At 36.3% G+C, this 19,278-nt stretch overlaps 1 protein-coding gene across 2 annotated transcripts in view; it reads right to left on the bottom strand.

Annotated features, from left to right (window-relative positions):
- The window catches only part of SLAIN2 (SLAIN motif family member 2), a 78,084-nt gene that overhangs the window by 46,813 nt on the left and 11,993 nt on the right, over positions 1-19,278 (bottom strand). For both annotated transcript variants that reach the window (XM_026508850.4, XM_026508851.4), the window contains exon 2: positions 1,025-1,173. In XM_026508850.4, the coding sequence (XP_026364635.1) occupies positions 1,025-1,173 (149 nt within the window). The remainder of the gene's footprint in view (positions 1-1,024; positions 1,174-19,278) is intronic.

Below are 19,278 nucleotides of genomic sequence, written 5' to 3'. Positions count from 1 at the left end.
CTATTGAGGATAATTAATCACACATCAATTCGTCACTACATAAGTATTCCAAAAAACAGTAACTTTCTTAAGAGATTGAGAGAAATTCCAAGAAAGAGTCAATATTTTTCCTACATTTCTACCCACACTGGCATGCTCTATTAAATGCCATAAATAGTGACAGACACATTTTGTCAGCTTTGTGAGTGCTATTAAACAAAAGAGCATAAAAGCAATGTGAACTAAAATGCCAAGTTAGAAACAAAAAACAAGGGAAGGAAAGTGAATACATTTATTAAGTACCTACTGGGAGCCAGAGAAACATGCTAGGCTTTTGCATAAACATTATCATCTGGTCCTTAAAATAACCATACTAGGTTCATCATTCTTATAAGAAAACTGAGCTCACAGAAGTTAAATAATGCTCACAGTCACTCAGTAACTAAGTGCTAGAATGACAATGAGGTCTCTTAGGTTCTCACCCTGTACCTTTCACCACATTAGAATTTCCCAAGTAGTGAGATGATTTTAGATGATACCAAACCTATTTTTAAACAGTTGTTTTAATTTGTATGGAGGAAAAAAAACCCGTGCTATATAAAACCCATTATTTCATGGATATGATTTTTTTGGTTTTTTTTATTTATTCATTTGAGAGAGAGTGAGCGAGCAAGCGCATAAGCAGCAGGGAGTGTCAGAGGGAGGAGGAGACTCCTAGATGAGCAAGGAGCCTGATACGGGGCTCCATCCCAGGACTCCAGGATGATGACCTGAGCCAAAGGCAAAAGCTTGACCATCTGAGCCACCCAGGTGCCCCCATGGATATTATTCTTTAGGATGAAGTGAAATAAAAATGAGAAGATTGGAGGGGGAAAAGCTATTACGTAATTGCACAGGGTTATGTGCATATGGCAAAAACTCATGATGGGATGCACACTGAAATTCAAAGCAAAGAACTGCCTTCCTAAAAACATACCCACTCAATACTTATCTGATTTTTTGATTAAAGAAGGAGATGAATTTACAAGTAAAATTATAGACATACCTGACATAGTTTGATCAAGTTTGTGGATAAGAGACTTTTTAGCACATTCAACATCAGGACTTGGGTAATCCAAAACTTGCCTGCACCAAACTAATGGACTAACTGACTTCTGCATTGGTGTAAGTTTTTTCTTTGGTGATGAATACAGCCTAGAAGAAAACAAAAACAAAAACAAAAGGGTAACATTCATTATTAAGCACAAGGTCATAAGACAGAGATCCTTTTGGACAGATTTAAATTGGGATTGGGGCGTTGTAGGTGTTATAGATTATCTTTAAAATCATCCACATTTTACTTTGTGCATAAAAAGAAAATGACCAAAAACGAGCAAAAATAGCCCAACTTCAAATTTTAAATAAACCCAAATGAAGCCAACTGTCCAATCCTAAAATAAGTCTTATTTTTCTCTTTTGTCTCATTACAAAAACTATGAGCAAACATGTCTTTACAAGAGTTTATTCTGTTTTCACTAGTACTTGACCAACTCCCTAATATAACCATATCATTAAGTATTGTCTAGGAGACAGAATGAAGAGATAAGTACCTTGTTTTCCGCCTCCCAGTTGCCTTCCTACCACAGACTACACAAAAATCCACCTTAGTAACTCATTCCTTTTAGTTAAGCAGTACACACTCTGTAGCCCTCTTTTCAAGCTATGATACATCAGAGAAAAGCAATACTTTAAATCCTTAATAACTTAGTATGAATCCATTTATGAAATTTACTTCAGTCTCAGCAAAGAAGAATAGGACAGTTATTTTATAAGTTCCTGTGGAAAGGATACAAAAAGAGAAGGTGAACAGAAGACAAAGGAGGGAAACACTTAAATTTCTACTTCATAGTTTTCCCTCAGATTGGTCTACATTATGTCAATTGATACGGATTTATTTCAAAGAGATGCCATACAAAAAATGTGAAGTTACTTGAATTCTAACCAGAGTAAATTATGACACTGTAAGTGGAATTAACGAAGTAAACAAAAGTATACTTTGATTTATCCACATAAATGTCTAAATAAGGCCAAGAGTTAGTAATTCCACATTTTACTTTAATCGAGTTAGGGCAATAAAATGAAGTGTGTTTTGGCAGAAATATTTAAATATATCTCTATCATACCAGAATTGATGAACTACTTTCTAGTGACACTATATACATCTCCCATCTTTTTCTCATCTCCCCTACTTGTAACTTAGGTGTGTCACTCACATCAACTATTTAGCTCTGATCAAGATAATCAAGACTAATAGGATAAATAATAATTTCTCTAGTCAACAATCCATGTTCATTTGGACAAAAATGAAATAAAATTTCAATTTTTAAAATAACTTATTAAGAATTCAAAATGAAAAGAAACCAAGGGGGTTCACTCTCTTTCCAATTCAAATATTACAAATGTTTCATAATACATCTCTAACTCAGCATTCCCATTTTGTGATAACTATCATATACAGATATTCTAGGTTAGCAAAAACCTAGCAAACAAAGCCTCTATAGATGAATAAACATTAATAAAATACTTTGATAGTATCATCACTCTTTCAACATATAACTTTTCCCTACACTGACTGGTTTCACACAATTTACCCTATGACTCATGTGTACTTAGTCTCACAGCTAATAGTAAAGGAATATACTACTGTAAAAAGTGCAAGGAGCATGAGTGAGCCTCAAAAACATACTCAAAGAAGCCAGACACCAAAACCACACATATTATATGATTCCATTTATATGAAATGTCTAGAAAAGGACACAGAGCAGAAAGTAGATTAGTCACTGCCTAGGACTGGAAGTAGGAATGGGGAGGAGATTTCTTTTAGAGGGATATAAATGTTCTAAAATTACATGGTGATGATGGCTGTGGTAACAATGTCATGATAGTAAACACACTAAATTCTTGAATTATATGATAAGTTTTCTTGTACATAAATTACACAGGTATGGGTAAATTTTATAGTAAATTATATCCTGATAAAGCTTTTATAAAAAATTGCAAGGTGCTTTTAGAATCTTTAAAAAGACAGAATCTACTATAATCTAACTGAATAAAACAGTAATTCAAAATCAATTACACTAAAGCATCATCATCTCTCCTACACTACATGCATGGTAGCTTTCCATTTTTGTCAATGGCACCATAATTCTTTTAGTTATAAAAGCTAAAAATGTAAGAGTAATTTTGGATTCCTGTTTTATTTCCTACCTTCATCAATAATCTGTTACCAAGTTTTGCTGATCCTACATGTACAAACTACCTTTCCCCCCACAATTCCTATATTTACTTCCCTAGCTGGCAACAGAGACTGCCCCTTCCTTCTATAACAGATAAAAGTTAATGTAGCAACTTGTACATTCGTAGAGTGATGAAAAGAGGGAGACGAGTATGCCAACTATCTTCTCTCACTCTATCCTCTTATTTCAGTGCCATATCACTACCCCCAAGCCTAAAAATGGAGTGCTGTAGCCCAAATGGTATTGGCACGAAATTATTCATTGGTCAAGGAACCTTTGGTTGAGGTTTCTAAAGCTGCCAGAGGACTCATAAACTGAGTTGTAGCTTGTACCTGGATCCTCTTTTAGCAAGACCCAAGGTGTTTCAGTCCCTGAATTTTAAAGAAAAATCCCAAATAAAAATATTTGAATAACTATACATATTTTCTCCTTTGTTTCTTACAAACACATAGACTTCTTCAAAATAACTTTTGTTTTTCTCACTCTGGTGCTTTTGAAGTTTTTAAATAATAATATTTGGCTTAATTAAGAGGGACTTAGTTCTGATGGACACCACCAGTATATAGGTGGCTGATGCAACTCACAACAGGTTGAGATTTGTCAAGTTTTTACTTGCCAAGAAAACATGAAACATATAACTTCATTACCCTAATTCTGCTAAAATTAAGTCATAGAGCCTCCACCTCTACCCAGCATCAACGATGTAGGAGGCAAGGGGAAGTGAGCACCTCATCTCCCTTTCCCAGTCCTCTACATGTCAGTAGAGCTGAGCACAGAGCTAATTTTACCCCCATCTATCTGGAAGGAGAAAAAAAGCCGGGGCTCCACTTTTGCTGACATGATACCAGCATGGCTTGGCAGAGCGCTGAACATCTACCCCATTCACTACATCTAAACAAGACTGCCTACTAAAAAAGAAGAAATACGATTATGAGTGTCACAATACCCAGAATGTCCAGGATACAACTGGAAATCACTCATCATACCAAAAAAAAAAAAAAAAAAAACAAACCAAAACCAGTTAAATGAGGGACAGAGAACAAAAACACTTGAGTCAAATTGAAAACAAAAAGCAAAATGGCAGACATGAATCCAACCACAGCAATAATTACATTAAATGTGAAAAAGACCATAAACAATCTACTCAAAAGAGATGGTCAGACTGGATTTAAAAAAAAAAAAAAAGACCCAACTATATTTTACCTATAGAAGAAACACCTGAGATTCAAAGTCACAAGTAGGGGCGCCTGGGTGGCTCAGTTGGTTAAGCGCCTGCCTTCAGCTCAGGTCATGATCCCAGGGTCCTGGGATCAAGCCCCATGATGGGCTCTCTGCTTAGCGGGGAGCCTGCTTCTCCCTCTCCCTGCTGCTCCCTCTGCTTGTGCTCTCTGTCAAATAAATAAAATCTTTAAAACAAACAAAAAAACAAAGTCACAAGTAGGTTGAACTAAAAGATGAGAAGATATATCATGCTAATAGTAACCATAAGAGAGCTGGCGTTTAAGGTAAATATTACTAGAGACAAAGAAAAACATATAAATATATCAGGAAGGTATAACAATCAAATGTAGATACCTAATAACAGTAAAATAAAAGAAAAAAGAGACAATTGAGAAATTTTATTTATAGTTATCAATAGCTCCCTCTTACCTGAAAAAAGAGCTACCTAGAGAAATCAGTAAGGATATGGCAATCTTGAACATTATCAATCCATTTTACTTTACTGACAATTAAGGGGCACTCAAGCCACCAATAACAGAATACACATTCTTTTTAAGTGCACATGGAACATTCTTCAGGTCAGGCCAATTCAACCATGAAAAAGTCTTTCTGAGTTTAAAATACATAATATTCTTCAAACCACAATGGAATTAAATTAGTAATCAACATAAAGAAATTGAGTAAATCCCAAATACTTGGAAATTAACAACACACTTGTAAATAACCACAGATCAAAGGATATATCACAAGGGAAATTAGAAAATAATCTTGAACTAAATAAAAACAAAAATATATCAATAATTAGGTGATGAAGACAGTGAAGTACTTAGAGGAAAATTTATAATTTTAAACACATTAGGAAAGAAAAGAGGTCTCAGATCAACAATCTAAGCATAAAAAAATAAGAAGAGCAAATTAAATACAAGGAGGGAAAATAGAAATATTAGCAAAAATCAGTGAAACAGAAAAATAGACGGGGGGAAAAACCAAAGTTGGTTCTTTGAAAAGATCTAAAAATGATACATCTTTAGATTTACCAAAAAAAAGTTAGAAAACACTAATTACTAAAAGTAGAAATAAAGAGTGAACACTGCTACAAACAAGATGATAAAGGAATATTATGAACAATTTTATGCAAACAGGTAACTTAAGACAGAATATACAAATTCCTAGAAAGATATGTTACCAAATGGGACTCAAAAAGAAATAGAAAATCTAAAGAGATTTATAAAAAGAAACTGAATAATTACTAATTCCTGCAAAAACTCATGCCCAGATGTCTTCACTTACCAATGTTATCAACAGTAAGGAAAAAATACCAATCCTACACAAACTCTTTCAGAAAAATAGATCTAATTGTAAAAGACTGAATTCTTCTAGGACTGGGAGTAAAGTTAAGTATGCAAACTCTCATCGTATCTATACAGTGCTATCCTGCAGTGTCTAGCCAGTAGAAGTCAAGAAAAAGAAATTAAAGATATCATATTGAAAAGAAAAAAGCAGGGGCACCTGGGTGGCTCAGTTGTTAAGCGTCTGCCTTTGGCTCAGGGTCCTGGAACTGAGCCCCATGTCGGGCTCCCTGCTGAGCAGGGAGCCTGCTTCTCCCTCTCCCTCTGCCTGCTGCTTCCCCTACTTGTGCTCTCTCTGTCAAATAAATAAGTAAAATCAAGAAAGAAAAGAAAAGAAAAGAAGAAAAGAAAAGAAAAAGGGAGGGAGAGGGAGAGAAAGAAAAACAAACAAACAAACAAACACAGTCTTTATTTGCAGACAACATGATCCTATATACAGAAATGACTTTTAGGAATCCACCAAAATCAAAAACACCCAACTAGAATAAATATGTTTAGTAAGGTCATGGGATGTAAGTTCAATAGGCAAAAAATCAATTGTATTTCTATACATTATCAATAACAATTCAAATAGGATATAACAAATGAAGTGTAAGAGTTCTACACTGAAAACAAACATTGTTGAGATAAAGAAGACTTAAATAAATGGAGAGATGTACTATGTTCATAGACCTGAAGACTCGATATTGTTAAGATGTCAATTTTTCTAAACTGATCTACACAACTGACACAATACATAAAAACTCTCAGCAGGCATTTATATATATACTGACAAGCTAATTCTAAAAGCTATAGAAAATGTAAAGGGTAAGGAATGACCAAAACAACTTAGAAAAAGAAAAATCCTTAAAAACAAAAAAAACCCCTGAAAATCTCTTGTTTTACTTTCTTCTGATCCCTTCTATACAATGAGGCCTAACTGTATTCTAAAATATGAATCAGAGTATGTTAATATTCCTGAGCTAAAAATTCTGTGCCATTTTCTTTTTTGCCCTTACGAAAGAGCCCTTTCCAAAAAATGACCCCCACAGCCCTTGAGGCATGAGCAGTGTGATCTATTGCAGTACTCCTTTTTTTTTTTTTTAAAGCTATATTTCTCACCCTCCTCCACCACCCAAATCTTAATAACAGCCATATGGTACTAATTTCTATTCCTGGAAAGTCCAACACTTTTGCTTCTGGGTCACACATACACACTGTTCCCTTTGCCTGAAACAAGCTCAATTCTACTTTTTGCTTATCTCACCCTCCCCTGCCCACCCTCAGCCAGCCCATTCCTACTTTTTACTGCATCTTGGCTTAAATGTCACTTTATCAGGGAAACCTTTCTTCAACACCTCCTGTAAGACTAGTACTATATAGTGAAGCAAGGTGTTTTAACAAAGCATCTTTGCAACCACTTAAACATGTCCCATCAAAAAGGAAATTCCTCTAACATTCATTCTAATTACAAAAGACCTACTTTATACTTTTTTCATTTTTGTCCTTTTGAAGCTTTTAAGTTAGTATTTGTAAGCTAAAAAGAGGCATTTAAAAAATGTACTAGAGACAATAAAAATGCTAAAATATGGGTGAACCCCAAAAACATTATACTAAATTAAAGAAGCCAGCCACAAAAGACGACATCCCACATGATACCGTTTATACAGAATATCTAGGATAGGCCAATCTGTGAGACAAAGAAGTAAATTAGTGGTTGCCTAGGGGAGGAAGAGGGGGTAGGAAGAAGAGAATGGAAAGTGACTGTTAATGGTTACAGGGTTTCTTTGGGGGATGCTGAAAATATTCTGAAACAAAACTATGGTGACGGTTGTACTATTGTGTAAATATACTAGAAATAACTGAATACTAAAAACCATAGTACACTTTCAATAGGCCAACTTTGCAGTATGTAAATTACCTCAATAAAGCTGTTTTAAAAATCTGTTAGAAATAAATTGGCCCTCACAGACACATGAAAAAATGCTCAACATTGCTCGGCATTAGGGAAATACAAATCAAAACCACAATGAGATACCACCTCACACCAGTCAGAATGGCTAAAATTAACAAGTCAGGAAATGACAGATGTTGGCAAGGATACAGAGAAAGGGGAACCCTCCTACACTGTTGGTGGGAATGCAAGCTGGTACAGCCACTGCAGAAAACAGTATGGAAGCTCCTCAAAAAGTTGAAAATAGGGGCACCTGGGTGGTTCAGCCGGTAAGGGTCTGCCTTCGGCTCAGGTCATGATCCCAGAGTCCTGGGATCGAGCCCTACATTGGGCTCCCTGCTCAGTGGGAAGCCTGCTTCTCCCTCTCCCTCTGCCTGCAGCTTTGTGCTCGCTTGCTCTCTTAAATAAACAAAATCTTAAAAAAAAAAAAAAAAAAAAGTTGAAAATAGAGCTACCCTACAGCCCAGCAATTGCACTACTGGTTATTTACCCCAAAGAGACAAATGTAGCGATCCAAAGGGGCACCTGCACCCCAATGTTTATAGCAGCAATGTCCACAATATCCAAGCTATGGAAAGAGCCCAGATATCCACTGACAGATGAATGGATAAAGATGATGTGGGGGGTGTGTGTGTCTGTGTGTAAATAATGGAATATTACGCAGCCATCAAAAAATGAAATACTGCCTTTGCAACAACATGGATGGAACTAGAGGATATTATGCCAAGTGAAATAAGTCAATCAGAGAAAGACGATTATCATATGATCTCACTCATATGTGGAATTTAAAAAACAAAACAGAGGATCATAGGGAAGAGAAGAAAAAATAAAACAAGATGAAACCAGAGAGGGAAACAAATCATAAGAGACTCTTAATCATAGGAAACAAACTGAGGGGTGCTGGAAGGGAGGGAGGTGGAGGGATGAGATAACTGCGTGACGGACATTAAGGAGGGTATGTGATATAATGAGCACTGGGTATTATATAAGACTGATGAATCACAGACCTCTACCTCTGAAACCAATAATAATTATATGTTGATTAAAAATTTTTTAAATTTTTAAATTAAAAAGAAATTGGCCCTAAAGATACTTTTTCCCTCAGAATGATTACAGAAGAATTAAACATCATTAAATATAATTTATGTACATTGTTGAAGACTGAGAGAACTAGTAGAAATGTAATATTAATATTATGAAACTGACAGTAATAAATCATATTTTGTCCCATATGTCACACATACATATATAATACGATTGGTGACAAAAACAGCTAAGAACATACCTATTATTTTTTAAAAAGTATAATGACCTTCAGTAATATAAGAATGTATAAATGTAAGGAGTGGTAATAACCTCCCTCTGCCTACCAGTTTTATCCCCCCAAGTTATTTACAGTTTGGAATAGGTCTCTCCTCACTTTCTGATGAACACATAGTAGCCATATAATTGAATGATGGAAAAATAAATAAATAATGGATAGTAAATGAGACTGGAGTTACTTTACTGAATTTATGGTAACCACAGTAATCACTTTTCATATTGTAGTCAGCTGAGAGTAAGCTAGTGAAGCTAACAACAACAAAGATTGAACTTCAAAATAAAAATAAAAGTCATATTAAAAATGTTACTGGGGGGTGCCTGGGTGGCTCCATCAGTTAAGAGTCTGCCTTCGGCTCAGGTCATGATCCCGGGGTCCTGGGATAGAGCCCCGCGTTGGGCCCCTGATTGCCAGGAGCCTGGCTTCTCCCTCTCCTCCCTGCTTGTGCTCTCTCTGGCTGTCTCTCTCTCTCTCTCTTAAATAAATAAAATCTGAAGAAGAAAAAAAAAAAAACAGATGGCTATTCACTTAGACCTAGCTTAAATGTTAAAAATAATAAAATTGTTACTGGAATGAATTTTAGATTAGTGCGTAAATTTTTACAGGCCCAGGAAAATAATCAGATTTTAACACCTCAAAATCATCCTTCTCTATTTATTAAGGCATATGCAAGGCTAAAAAAGAGCCTCTTTCTTCACAAAGTTCAATGCAGAATCCCTGGCACAATGATTGACATTTTGAGATAATTAAATATTTGCATCTGAATGAAGACTGAATAAAGCAACCATGATTACAATATTTAAAACTGCACATGAAAAAAGGTAAAGGAAACATACTAAGTAAATAAGATCAAAGTGACTATTAAGATTACTTTTGTTTCAATTTTTGTAATTTTATGATTTTTTTAAAACTTTCATTAATAGAAGTATCTTTGGTTTTACCCACAACTAATTATAACTTAATAATTCTAAATTCTAAGGACATATTGCTTTATAATGATTTACCAAGCTTTCTTAGTCAATGTGGCAATAGAAAGTGGTATTATTCATATTTTATCAAATGTTTATTACACGCCAGGCATGGTTTCAATATTTTAAATATACTCTTTCAATCTTTTTTTTTTTTAAGGTTTTTTATTTTTGCAAGAGTGAGGGAGAGAGTGAGCCGCGTGTGCGAGTGAGAGAGAGTGGGAGCACGAGGCGGGGCATGGGGGGGGGCAGAGGGAGAAACTGACTCCCTGCTGAGCAGGGAGCGATGCGGGTGGCGGGGCTCAATCCTAGGATCCTGGAATCATGACCTGAGCCCACCACAGACACTTAACTGACTGAGCCACCCAGGCACCCTAACTCCTTCAATCTTCACAACAAACCCATGAATAGTTGCTATTATAATCCCCATTTTACAGATAAGGTTACTGAGGCACAATGCGATAAATGACTTGTCCAAAGTGACACAGTTACTAAATGACAAAACCAGTATTAGTCCAGAACCTGTGCTCTTAACTATTATATTTTACTGCCTAATGAGGCTCTTGGCTGGCTCAGTCAGTAGAGCATGGGACTCAGGATCATGAATTCGAGCCCCGCGATGGGGGTCGACTTTACTTAAAAACAAAAGATTCCAGTGTACTCATCATTGTAATGGCTCTTGACGTTCCTTGTTCTCTTTTCCTAAGCCCTACCAACCATAAAGTATAAAGTTGTAATCGATCCCACTATTACAGTAAAAAAATCAGAACTCAATTCTCAATTGGAAAAAATATCTTCAGTTCATATATATACCAAGAGTCTTTTTGAAATTTTAGATTGATCATGCCATTATTAACTATTATATTTGGCCCATTATCAGACTTAAAGGCATATATACTACATTTATATGAAGAAATATAAAATACTCTCCTGGTTTTTAGAGAACTATCATTGGTATTACCAATAATAATGGTAATTATTAGCAAAGCAAATTCATTAAGAAATTCTTATGCAGTTTACAAGCACTGGGACACCTGGGTGGCTCAGTCTGTTAAGCGTCTGCCTTCGGCTCAGGTCATGACCCCAGGGTCCTAGGATCAAGTCCCGCATCGCATCGGGCTCCCAAGTAGCCCCCTTCTCTGTGTGCCGCTCCCCCTGCTTGTGCTCTGACAAATAAATAAATAAAATCTTAAAAAAAAAAAAAAGTTTACAAGCACTGAAGTGACATTAGCTACAGGACAGAATACATATATATAAACAGAAAGTATGACAGCAAAATATAACACAGTGAACCAAAAACAGGGCAGAGCAAGCAAGCAAGCTGAAAAGACTAAAGAAAAGTTTTAAAACAGTGAATTCCAAGATTTCAGACAGTGACACTCTATGCATCCATTTTCATTTCATGACTCTCTTGATTCTCATTCCAGTATGGCAAGAGTTTTTTAATTTAAGAAAATCAAAACAGTTTTGATGTTTTCTGGGATTCCACAAAAGTGAGGTTGGAATTTACTTCTTCAAAAACACAATCTTCTAGTGTTTGAGGCACAGCCACATACTGCTGAGAACAGTAGTTACAGTAAGACCAACCTAGAGTGCAGCAATCGAAAACTGAGGTGTTGGGGTTTTTGGTGTTTTGTTTTGTTTGAGAAAAGACATCAGGAAGGCTGGGAGTCTCAAACTATACCAGACTGCAAAATTTTGACAATAGCTGCAAAGCATGACAGTCCTTAAACATATAATTTCAGCCACAACCACATACATAGATAACAATTACTGCTGATAGCAGAATTTTTTAGTCCACAAAGAACATAAATTACATCTGTGTACACACACACACACACATACAGATATATAGGTTACATGTATATGAAGTGTGTGTATTTGTGTAAAACCCACGCTGATTCTTTTAGAGTACTTTGTTTGTTAATAACTAAATTTTTATTGGTGAAATGCCTTAAACAGGATTTTATCTGTAGAAGCCATGGTACTGATAGCCAATAAGTCATAACTTTTAGCAAATAACATGTCCTTCGAATTCCAGATAATAACGCATACATACTATAATGACTTTTGACAGTTTGTCAACTAAGGTTACGTTTTTAAAATTAATATATTTTTCTTATTGTTAAGAAAGTTTCTGCACATATATCTGAGAAAAGACAGGAGAGGATAAAGTTAGAATCCACAAAACACTGATAACAAAGGTTTGTTAATACAATACAGATTAAACAACTCTTATCAGAGAATTTTCTATTTGCAGTATTCCTACAGCTTCTAAAATCAGGTTTTTTTTTTTTAAGATTTTATTTATTTGAGAGAGAGAGAGAGAATGAGAGGGAGAGAGAGAGCATGCGCATGAGGCGGGGGGGGGGGGGGGGGGGGAGGGTCAGAGGAAGAAGCAGACTCCATGCTGAGCAGGGAGCCCTATGCAGGACTGGATCCCTATGCCGGACTCCAGGATCATGACTGAGCCGAAGGCAGCTGCTTAACCAACTGAGCCACCCAGGCGTCCCCTAAAATTAGTTTCTTGAATTATAAAATATTTTATCCACTTTGCGAAAATATGAACAAAATAATGGGAGGAATCTAAATACATATATATGTTTAAATATTTATATTTAAATATATGTGTTTAAATATTTGTATTTAAATATATGTGTTTATCCCCAACAACAGGTTGGCCTAAAATATCAGGTAACTGAAGTGCTAAAGAAAATCTGCAATATTTTTATGTTACATGCCAGAGTAGAAGTGAGAATGGTACACTGCACTCTGTTAATAGAATTAAAGTTAATATTAAGACCAGCTCAAACATTTTCTTCTCTTTTTCTTTTGAGTTATAAAAAGAAAGATAAGAGTGAGTATGTGAGGATTCCTGACATATACGGTATACTGAAATGGTCAAAATGCATAAAATACTTTTGAGAGGCGACAGGGACAGTATTTTTAGAGCTGGCATTGTCCTAGAAAGAAAACCCAATCTAGTCCTCCATTGTTAGAATTTGTAGTTGTGTGTGTATATATACAATTTATATATAATTATCTAATTGTCTTTCATATGAGACTCCAAGCATCTCAAAGGCAGGAATATTTCCCCATCATCTCTATGCTCTAACCTCAACCCCAAAGAAACCTGCCCCTCACATAGAAAAGGAATTCAATATTGCAGAATGAATGAAAGAAATAACTATAAAGAATCCATAATAGGGCACTGCACTTCTTCTTGAAAAATTATTTAAAAATACTACAGTTATTCTCGATTGTACCACTTAGTAACTCTATTGCAAGATGAGAACTAAATTTTTTCTATTTTAATTTGTATCCATTCCACTTCATTTGTTCCTCTCAAGATACTCATAACAACTAACCAGGATCTCTCCCAAGTGACAGTAATCAAATTATGCCAGGGTCTTTAAGATTCTACATTTAACCTATTCTCCAGTCTCTTAACTTTCTTCCTTTCCCATCAGTTTTTGTCCATATCACTTATTAAAGTTTAATTACCAAAACTAGAAGTGATGACATAAGGGTCTGAAAATACACATTACAAGTGTAAAAACTGAGTTTCTTTATTTCTTCACATATTTTCTATATCACAGGATTTTTGTTATTCTATCAACTGCTGCCTCACAAGATACAACTATAAATTTGTTCCTACTATTTTATTCTATATTTATTAGAAACTTTTAATTTGCAGGAGTCTTTTTTTGTTTCATCATAACCAACTATCATTCTTTGGACATATATGAGTTTCAAATAATTCTAGTCCTAATTTTTCTCCTGGATGTCACAGATCTCCAGTGGTTCACTACAGGCATCCCCCACAAATCAGATACCTCGAAACACATATAGGTACTACTATTTTTCCAGTCAATGAATGAAAAGTTTTATGCTAACCTTGACTGTTTCTTCTATCTACATATTCAATGTGCTCAATCATCCTATCAATTCATTAATGCCCCTAAAATCCATCCCTTCCTTTTCATTTCCACTGACTTCACTCAAGCCTAGACCCTCATTTCACCCAACATAAGCAATTATAATAATCTTAAGTGGTTCTCACATACCTACCAGACTTTTACTCTTCCAATCTATCCTCTATCCACTACCATTTAGCTAAAAAAAAACACCAGATCAGTATAACATTGTTTCACAGCTCAAAAACTTTCCCATTGAATATAGCCCCCCAGCTTAATATTTTAAGACCTTGCTATCTCATCCAAAACTACATCCTTTGATCTTCTCTCCCATTTACTCCAGTAAAAATCCCTCTTGTCTAGCTAAACCAAATAAATGTACATCTCACGCATCCTGGAGAGTTAAACCATAGATGTCTTTGTTCATAATTCTTTTTGCTATGGGAGTAGGGATTTCCTTTCCATTTTCCTGATCTAATCCAAGCCTCACTTCAAGACCAATTCAAGACTTTTTTCACGAGGCTTTCCAAACACTGTAGTTCTCATGCCTACTTCTTACCACCTTAACATACTACTTTACTCATAGTAAGTACTGAATGTATGTGTGATGATTAATTCCTAGGATGACTGTTCATTCAGTTTGCCCAAATAAGTCTTAATTTAAGCCTGTTGTTTTGGCATCCCAGCACCCCCTTGACTCTCAAATAGTGCCTAGGTTTGTACAGTAAATTACTTTAGTTCTTAATTTTCAGAACATTACTATTTTATGACTTAGAAATGTAAAGGGAACACAGTTACTAGAATGCAATCCTTATGCCTGCAATACAGCACTAAATATTTCTGGTTAGGTTGAGGCTGTATCATAAATATGCTGTAAGGCAATACTTGAGCGGATTTTGCCCCCAGGGGACATCTGGCAATGTCTGGAGGGATTTTTGCCTGCTAGACATCCTACAACGCACAGGACAGCCTTCACTACAAAGAATTACCTGGCCCAAAATGTCCATATCCTTATATAAGAGAACTAGTAAGACCAAAATGCTATTTTTGAACAACATAAATGTCATATAAGAGGAACTACTCTGATCTTTAATCATTTAGTTTGATATGATGATTTTTATGTAATCAATTATGAATAGTTGGAATGAAATGCAAAGAACATCTCTCAATACTTTGGCTTGAATTCTAGTTTTGCCACATGCTTCTAGGCACAAGAAGTTGATAAAATTCAGGGGCGCCTGGGTGGCACAGCGGTTAAGCGTCTGCCTTCGGCTCAGGGCGTGATCCCGGCGTTCCGGGATCGAGCCCCACATCAGGCTCCTCCGCTATGAGCCTGCTTCTTCCTCTCCCACTCCCCCTGCTTGTGTTCCCTCTCTCGCTGGCTGTCTCTATCTTTGTCAAATAAATAAATAAAATCTTTAAAAAAAAAAAAAAGTTGATAAAATTCAGAGGCTCAGTTTTCTAGTCCTTAAAGCATAGCTCTGCCTTCTCTTCCCATCTACGTACAATTGCCATACTAATCTTTCCAAAATACCATTTTGCTAAGAATATTCCAACACTCAAAATCTCTTCCTAGATTTCACAGGCCATCCACAATATGGTCCCCAACCCAATGATTCAACTTTATTTCCTACTTGTTCTCCAACATCCTTCACTGAAGTATCTTCACAGGCTTTCTCTTTACCCTACTCAAATACAGCACTCATCCTTCTTGATTCTGACAGACAGCAAGAAATACTGTTCCACCTGTACCTAAATGCTTTATCACATTCAAGTCCATATAAGCCTTTCTTCAATGAACTCTCATTGTTGGTTTCAGAGAGAACCGAATTCCATATTCATTCTGTCTGCAAATTAAACTGTAAGTACCCTGAAGCCTTAGTATCAAGTTCTACTCAGTCATTTAAGGAAATAGTAACGTAGCAGGTACCATTGGCTAGGCATGGTGCTAGACAAGAATTTAAAGATGAATTAGGACAAAATTAGATTTAATACACAGTGCTATTTGTTAGCCTCTCTCATTCACTTGCTGTACTCCAGTTGAGACCTATAATGCCTGCTTGTCAAGTTCCAAGTCTGTAGACTCAGGTTTCTAGGATTCATCAGTTCTTTCAAATTTCATTTTCTAATCCTCTTCAGAACAGCCCTAGCTAAGAATAACCAATGGCAAACAAGAACTTTACTATGACAAGTCAACAAAGTCAATTATCTCCCTCCTAGAAAGGAAATTAGCAAGCCCACTCAAAAAATACTCACATCTTAAAATTACTAAATTATTCTTTCTGCATCTAATATTAATAAAGACACACAACCTAATCACATTATACTTATAAAATACAATACTAATTAGGCACTAAATACATACTTCTAAAACTTCCTAACTTGATAGCATCTATTAAGTTCCATTCCTCAACGTTATCAGACTCACAGGCCACTTACAAACTTAGCCTGGCCCACCTTTGGTTCTTTATTCACACCTTCCAAACAAAACCCTTTAATAGCCACACATATTTGGTACTTTCTTACTCTCTCACAGAAAAATGAGCAAAAGCTCTTAAATGGAGGGCTGTGTGTGGGAGGAGTTTCCTTCTAGTAAACTGTAGAAGTGTGAGATGGTTTGATTCATCCTCATGGATTCTAAACCTCTAATTTTTAACTAAACACTATTTTCCTCTTCACCTTACCTTTCCAAATACTTTCACAAATTTCATATCAGATATGGTACTGTATTATCTTGTTTTTGTTATTTTTCATATTTCAAGGAGATACAATCACTTTTTTTTCCCTCCCTATAGACCTTTAACACCTTTAAGAAATTTCACTTTTATTCCAGCATTTGAGCCTTTTCAAAGTCAAAGCAGGGGCGCCGGGGTGGCTCAGTCATTAAGTGTCTGCCTTTGGCTCGTCTGGGGTCATGATCCCAGGGTTCTGGGATGGAGTCCCACGTTGGGCTCCCTGCTCAGCCAGCAGGAAGCCTGCTTCTCCCTCTCCTGCTCCCCCTGCTTGTGTTCCCTCTCTCGCTGTCTCTGTCAAATAAATAAATGCTTTAAAAAAAAAAAAAGTCAAAGCAAACTGTAGGTTTTGCATTTTTTGGAGCCGCACCTAGTTTAAAGACCTAGTTTTAAAAAGCCTTCCTCTTAAATAAGCTAGTTTGTTCCTAAAGGTGTCCATTTCCTCCATAATTTGGATTCCCAAGTGAAAGACACCAGAGGATGTGATTTTGAATAAATGGAACAGGCAAAATAAAAACTTATATTACCTAAAGTCTTGAAATTTACATACTTTTACTTGTTCATTTTTGCTACTAAACTAGCACAAGAGACAATCTGCAGTGTGCTTTGGCTGGTATGAGTCCTTACCATAAGGAACCGTACATTACTGTAACTCAACCCATTTACATTAAGACACTTAATTTTGCTACTTACCAAATTGTTTCCTTTTTTTAAAAAATGTCAAAATTAGGGGCGACTGGGTGGCTCAGTCGGTTAAGCATCTGCCTTCAGCTCAGGTCATGATCTCAGGGTCCTGGGATTGAGCCTGGTGACTAACAGGCTCCCTGCACACCGGGGAGTCGGCTTCTCCCCCCCCCCCCCAATCTTCCCTCCTCCCTGCGTGTGCTCTCTGCCTCAAATAAATAAAATCTTAAAAAATAATAATAATAATAATAATAAATGTAGGGCAGCTGGGTGGCTCAGTCAGTTAAGCGTCTGCCTTCTGCTCAGGTCATGATCCTAGGGTCCTGGGATTGAGCCCCACAGTGGGCTCTCTGCTCAGCAGGGAGCCTGCTTCTCCCTCTGCCTGCTGCTTCCCCTGCTTGAGTGTGTGCTCTCTCTCTGACAAAATCTTTAAAAAATTAAAAATTAAAAATTTTTAAAAATTAAAAAAATGAAATTACCCAAGTGTAAATTTTATTTTTCATTTTTTAAAGATTTATTTGAAGAAGAGCAGAGCAAGAGAGAGAACACAAGCAGGGAGGGGCGGGCAGAGGGGCAGAGGGAGAAGGAAAAGCAGGCTTCCCGATGAGCAGAAAGCCTGACACAGGGCTCCATCCCAGGTCTCTGGGATCATGACCTGAGCTGTAGGTAGACACTTAACCAACTGAGCCACCCAGGTACCCCCCAAGTGTAAATATTACTACTAGATTTGCCTAAATAAAGTATGTAGTCTGTTTTTGTGGGGGTGGAAAACCCTGAAACTTTTTTATTTTCCAGGAATATAAGATAAGGAACCCCAAAGCTGTGTGTAGCTCACATCTCGTGAGCCTTCTGGGCAAAGAAATCGGTATACCAAACTTCCAGGGAAACTGGTGCTAATGCCTTCGTAAACCAGAAGGGATTTTTCCCTTCTTCCCCCACTTACCAAGCCACCTGCCTCCTTGCCTGTCTGCTAGGAATGTATCTAAAACTGTATTTGTCGAAGGCAGACACAACCAACTGAGCCACCCAGGAGTTCCTGGGTAATTTTATTTTTAAAATGCAAAGTTAAAAACAAGAATAATAGATAAAATCATATACATCAGCTGACTTAGGCTCCAGTTCTATCAAAAACACATGTCTAAACTTATTGGAATCAAATTTTTTTCATCTGTGATATACAATCTTACTACCACTAAGTAATAAGAAAAACATCAATGGCTTTTTAATGTATCATGTTATATTATGATCCCTATCTATGTGACCACAAAGTAATGAAACTGACTTAAATCTTATAAATAGGATTTTTTTAAAAAAGATTTGAGAGAGAGAGAGCACATGCGTGTGCATGAGTGGGAGGGGCAGAGGGAGAGAGAATCTCAAGGAGACTCCTCGCTGAGTGCAAAGCCCAGTGCAGGGCTCAATCTCACAACCAAAGCTGAAACCAAAAATCAGATGCTTAATCAATTGTGCCACCCAGAAGTCCCATAAATAGGATTTTTTAAATTACAAAAGAAATTTGTGTTCATAACAGGAAATTTAGAAATCACAAAAAGTACAAACAAGTTTAAAACAGGGTGCATCTGTTATCCTACCAAAGAGATATTACTATTTTAATTTTAAAACGGATGTTTTTAACATCAGACACTATCTAGACAGTATTTTCTTCTTTAATTCATCATGGGAGAGTACAGATTCCAATCTGCTAGTATTCAGAATGTGTGGGAAATTCCTCATCTCAACTAGCATGAGGGTAATCAAGTCAGGCAAGAATTTGGTCTCATTTTCCAGCTTCACCTCATTTCAACCTAACATCACTAACAATCAGATTGATTCAATGTAATTTAATGTAACTAAACTCTTACTGCACACAAGATACTGAGAGCCTGTTCAGACACATGA

Source organism: Ursus arctos, unplaced genomic scaffold (assembly GCF_023065955.2).
Source record: "Ursus arctos isolate Adak ecotype North America unplaced genomic scaffold, UrsArc2.0 scaffold_9, whole genome shotgun sequence".
Lineage (NCBI taxonomy): Eukaryota > Metazoa > Chordata > Mammalia > Carnivora > Ursidae > Ursus > Ursus arctos.
This window is presented reverse-complemented; position numbering and strand designations above follow the sequence as displayed.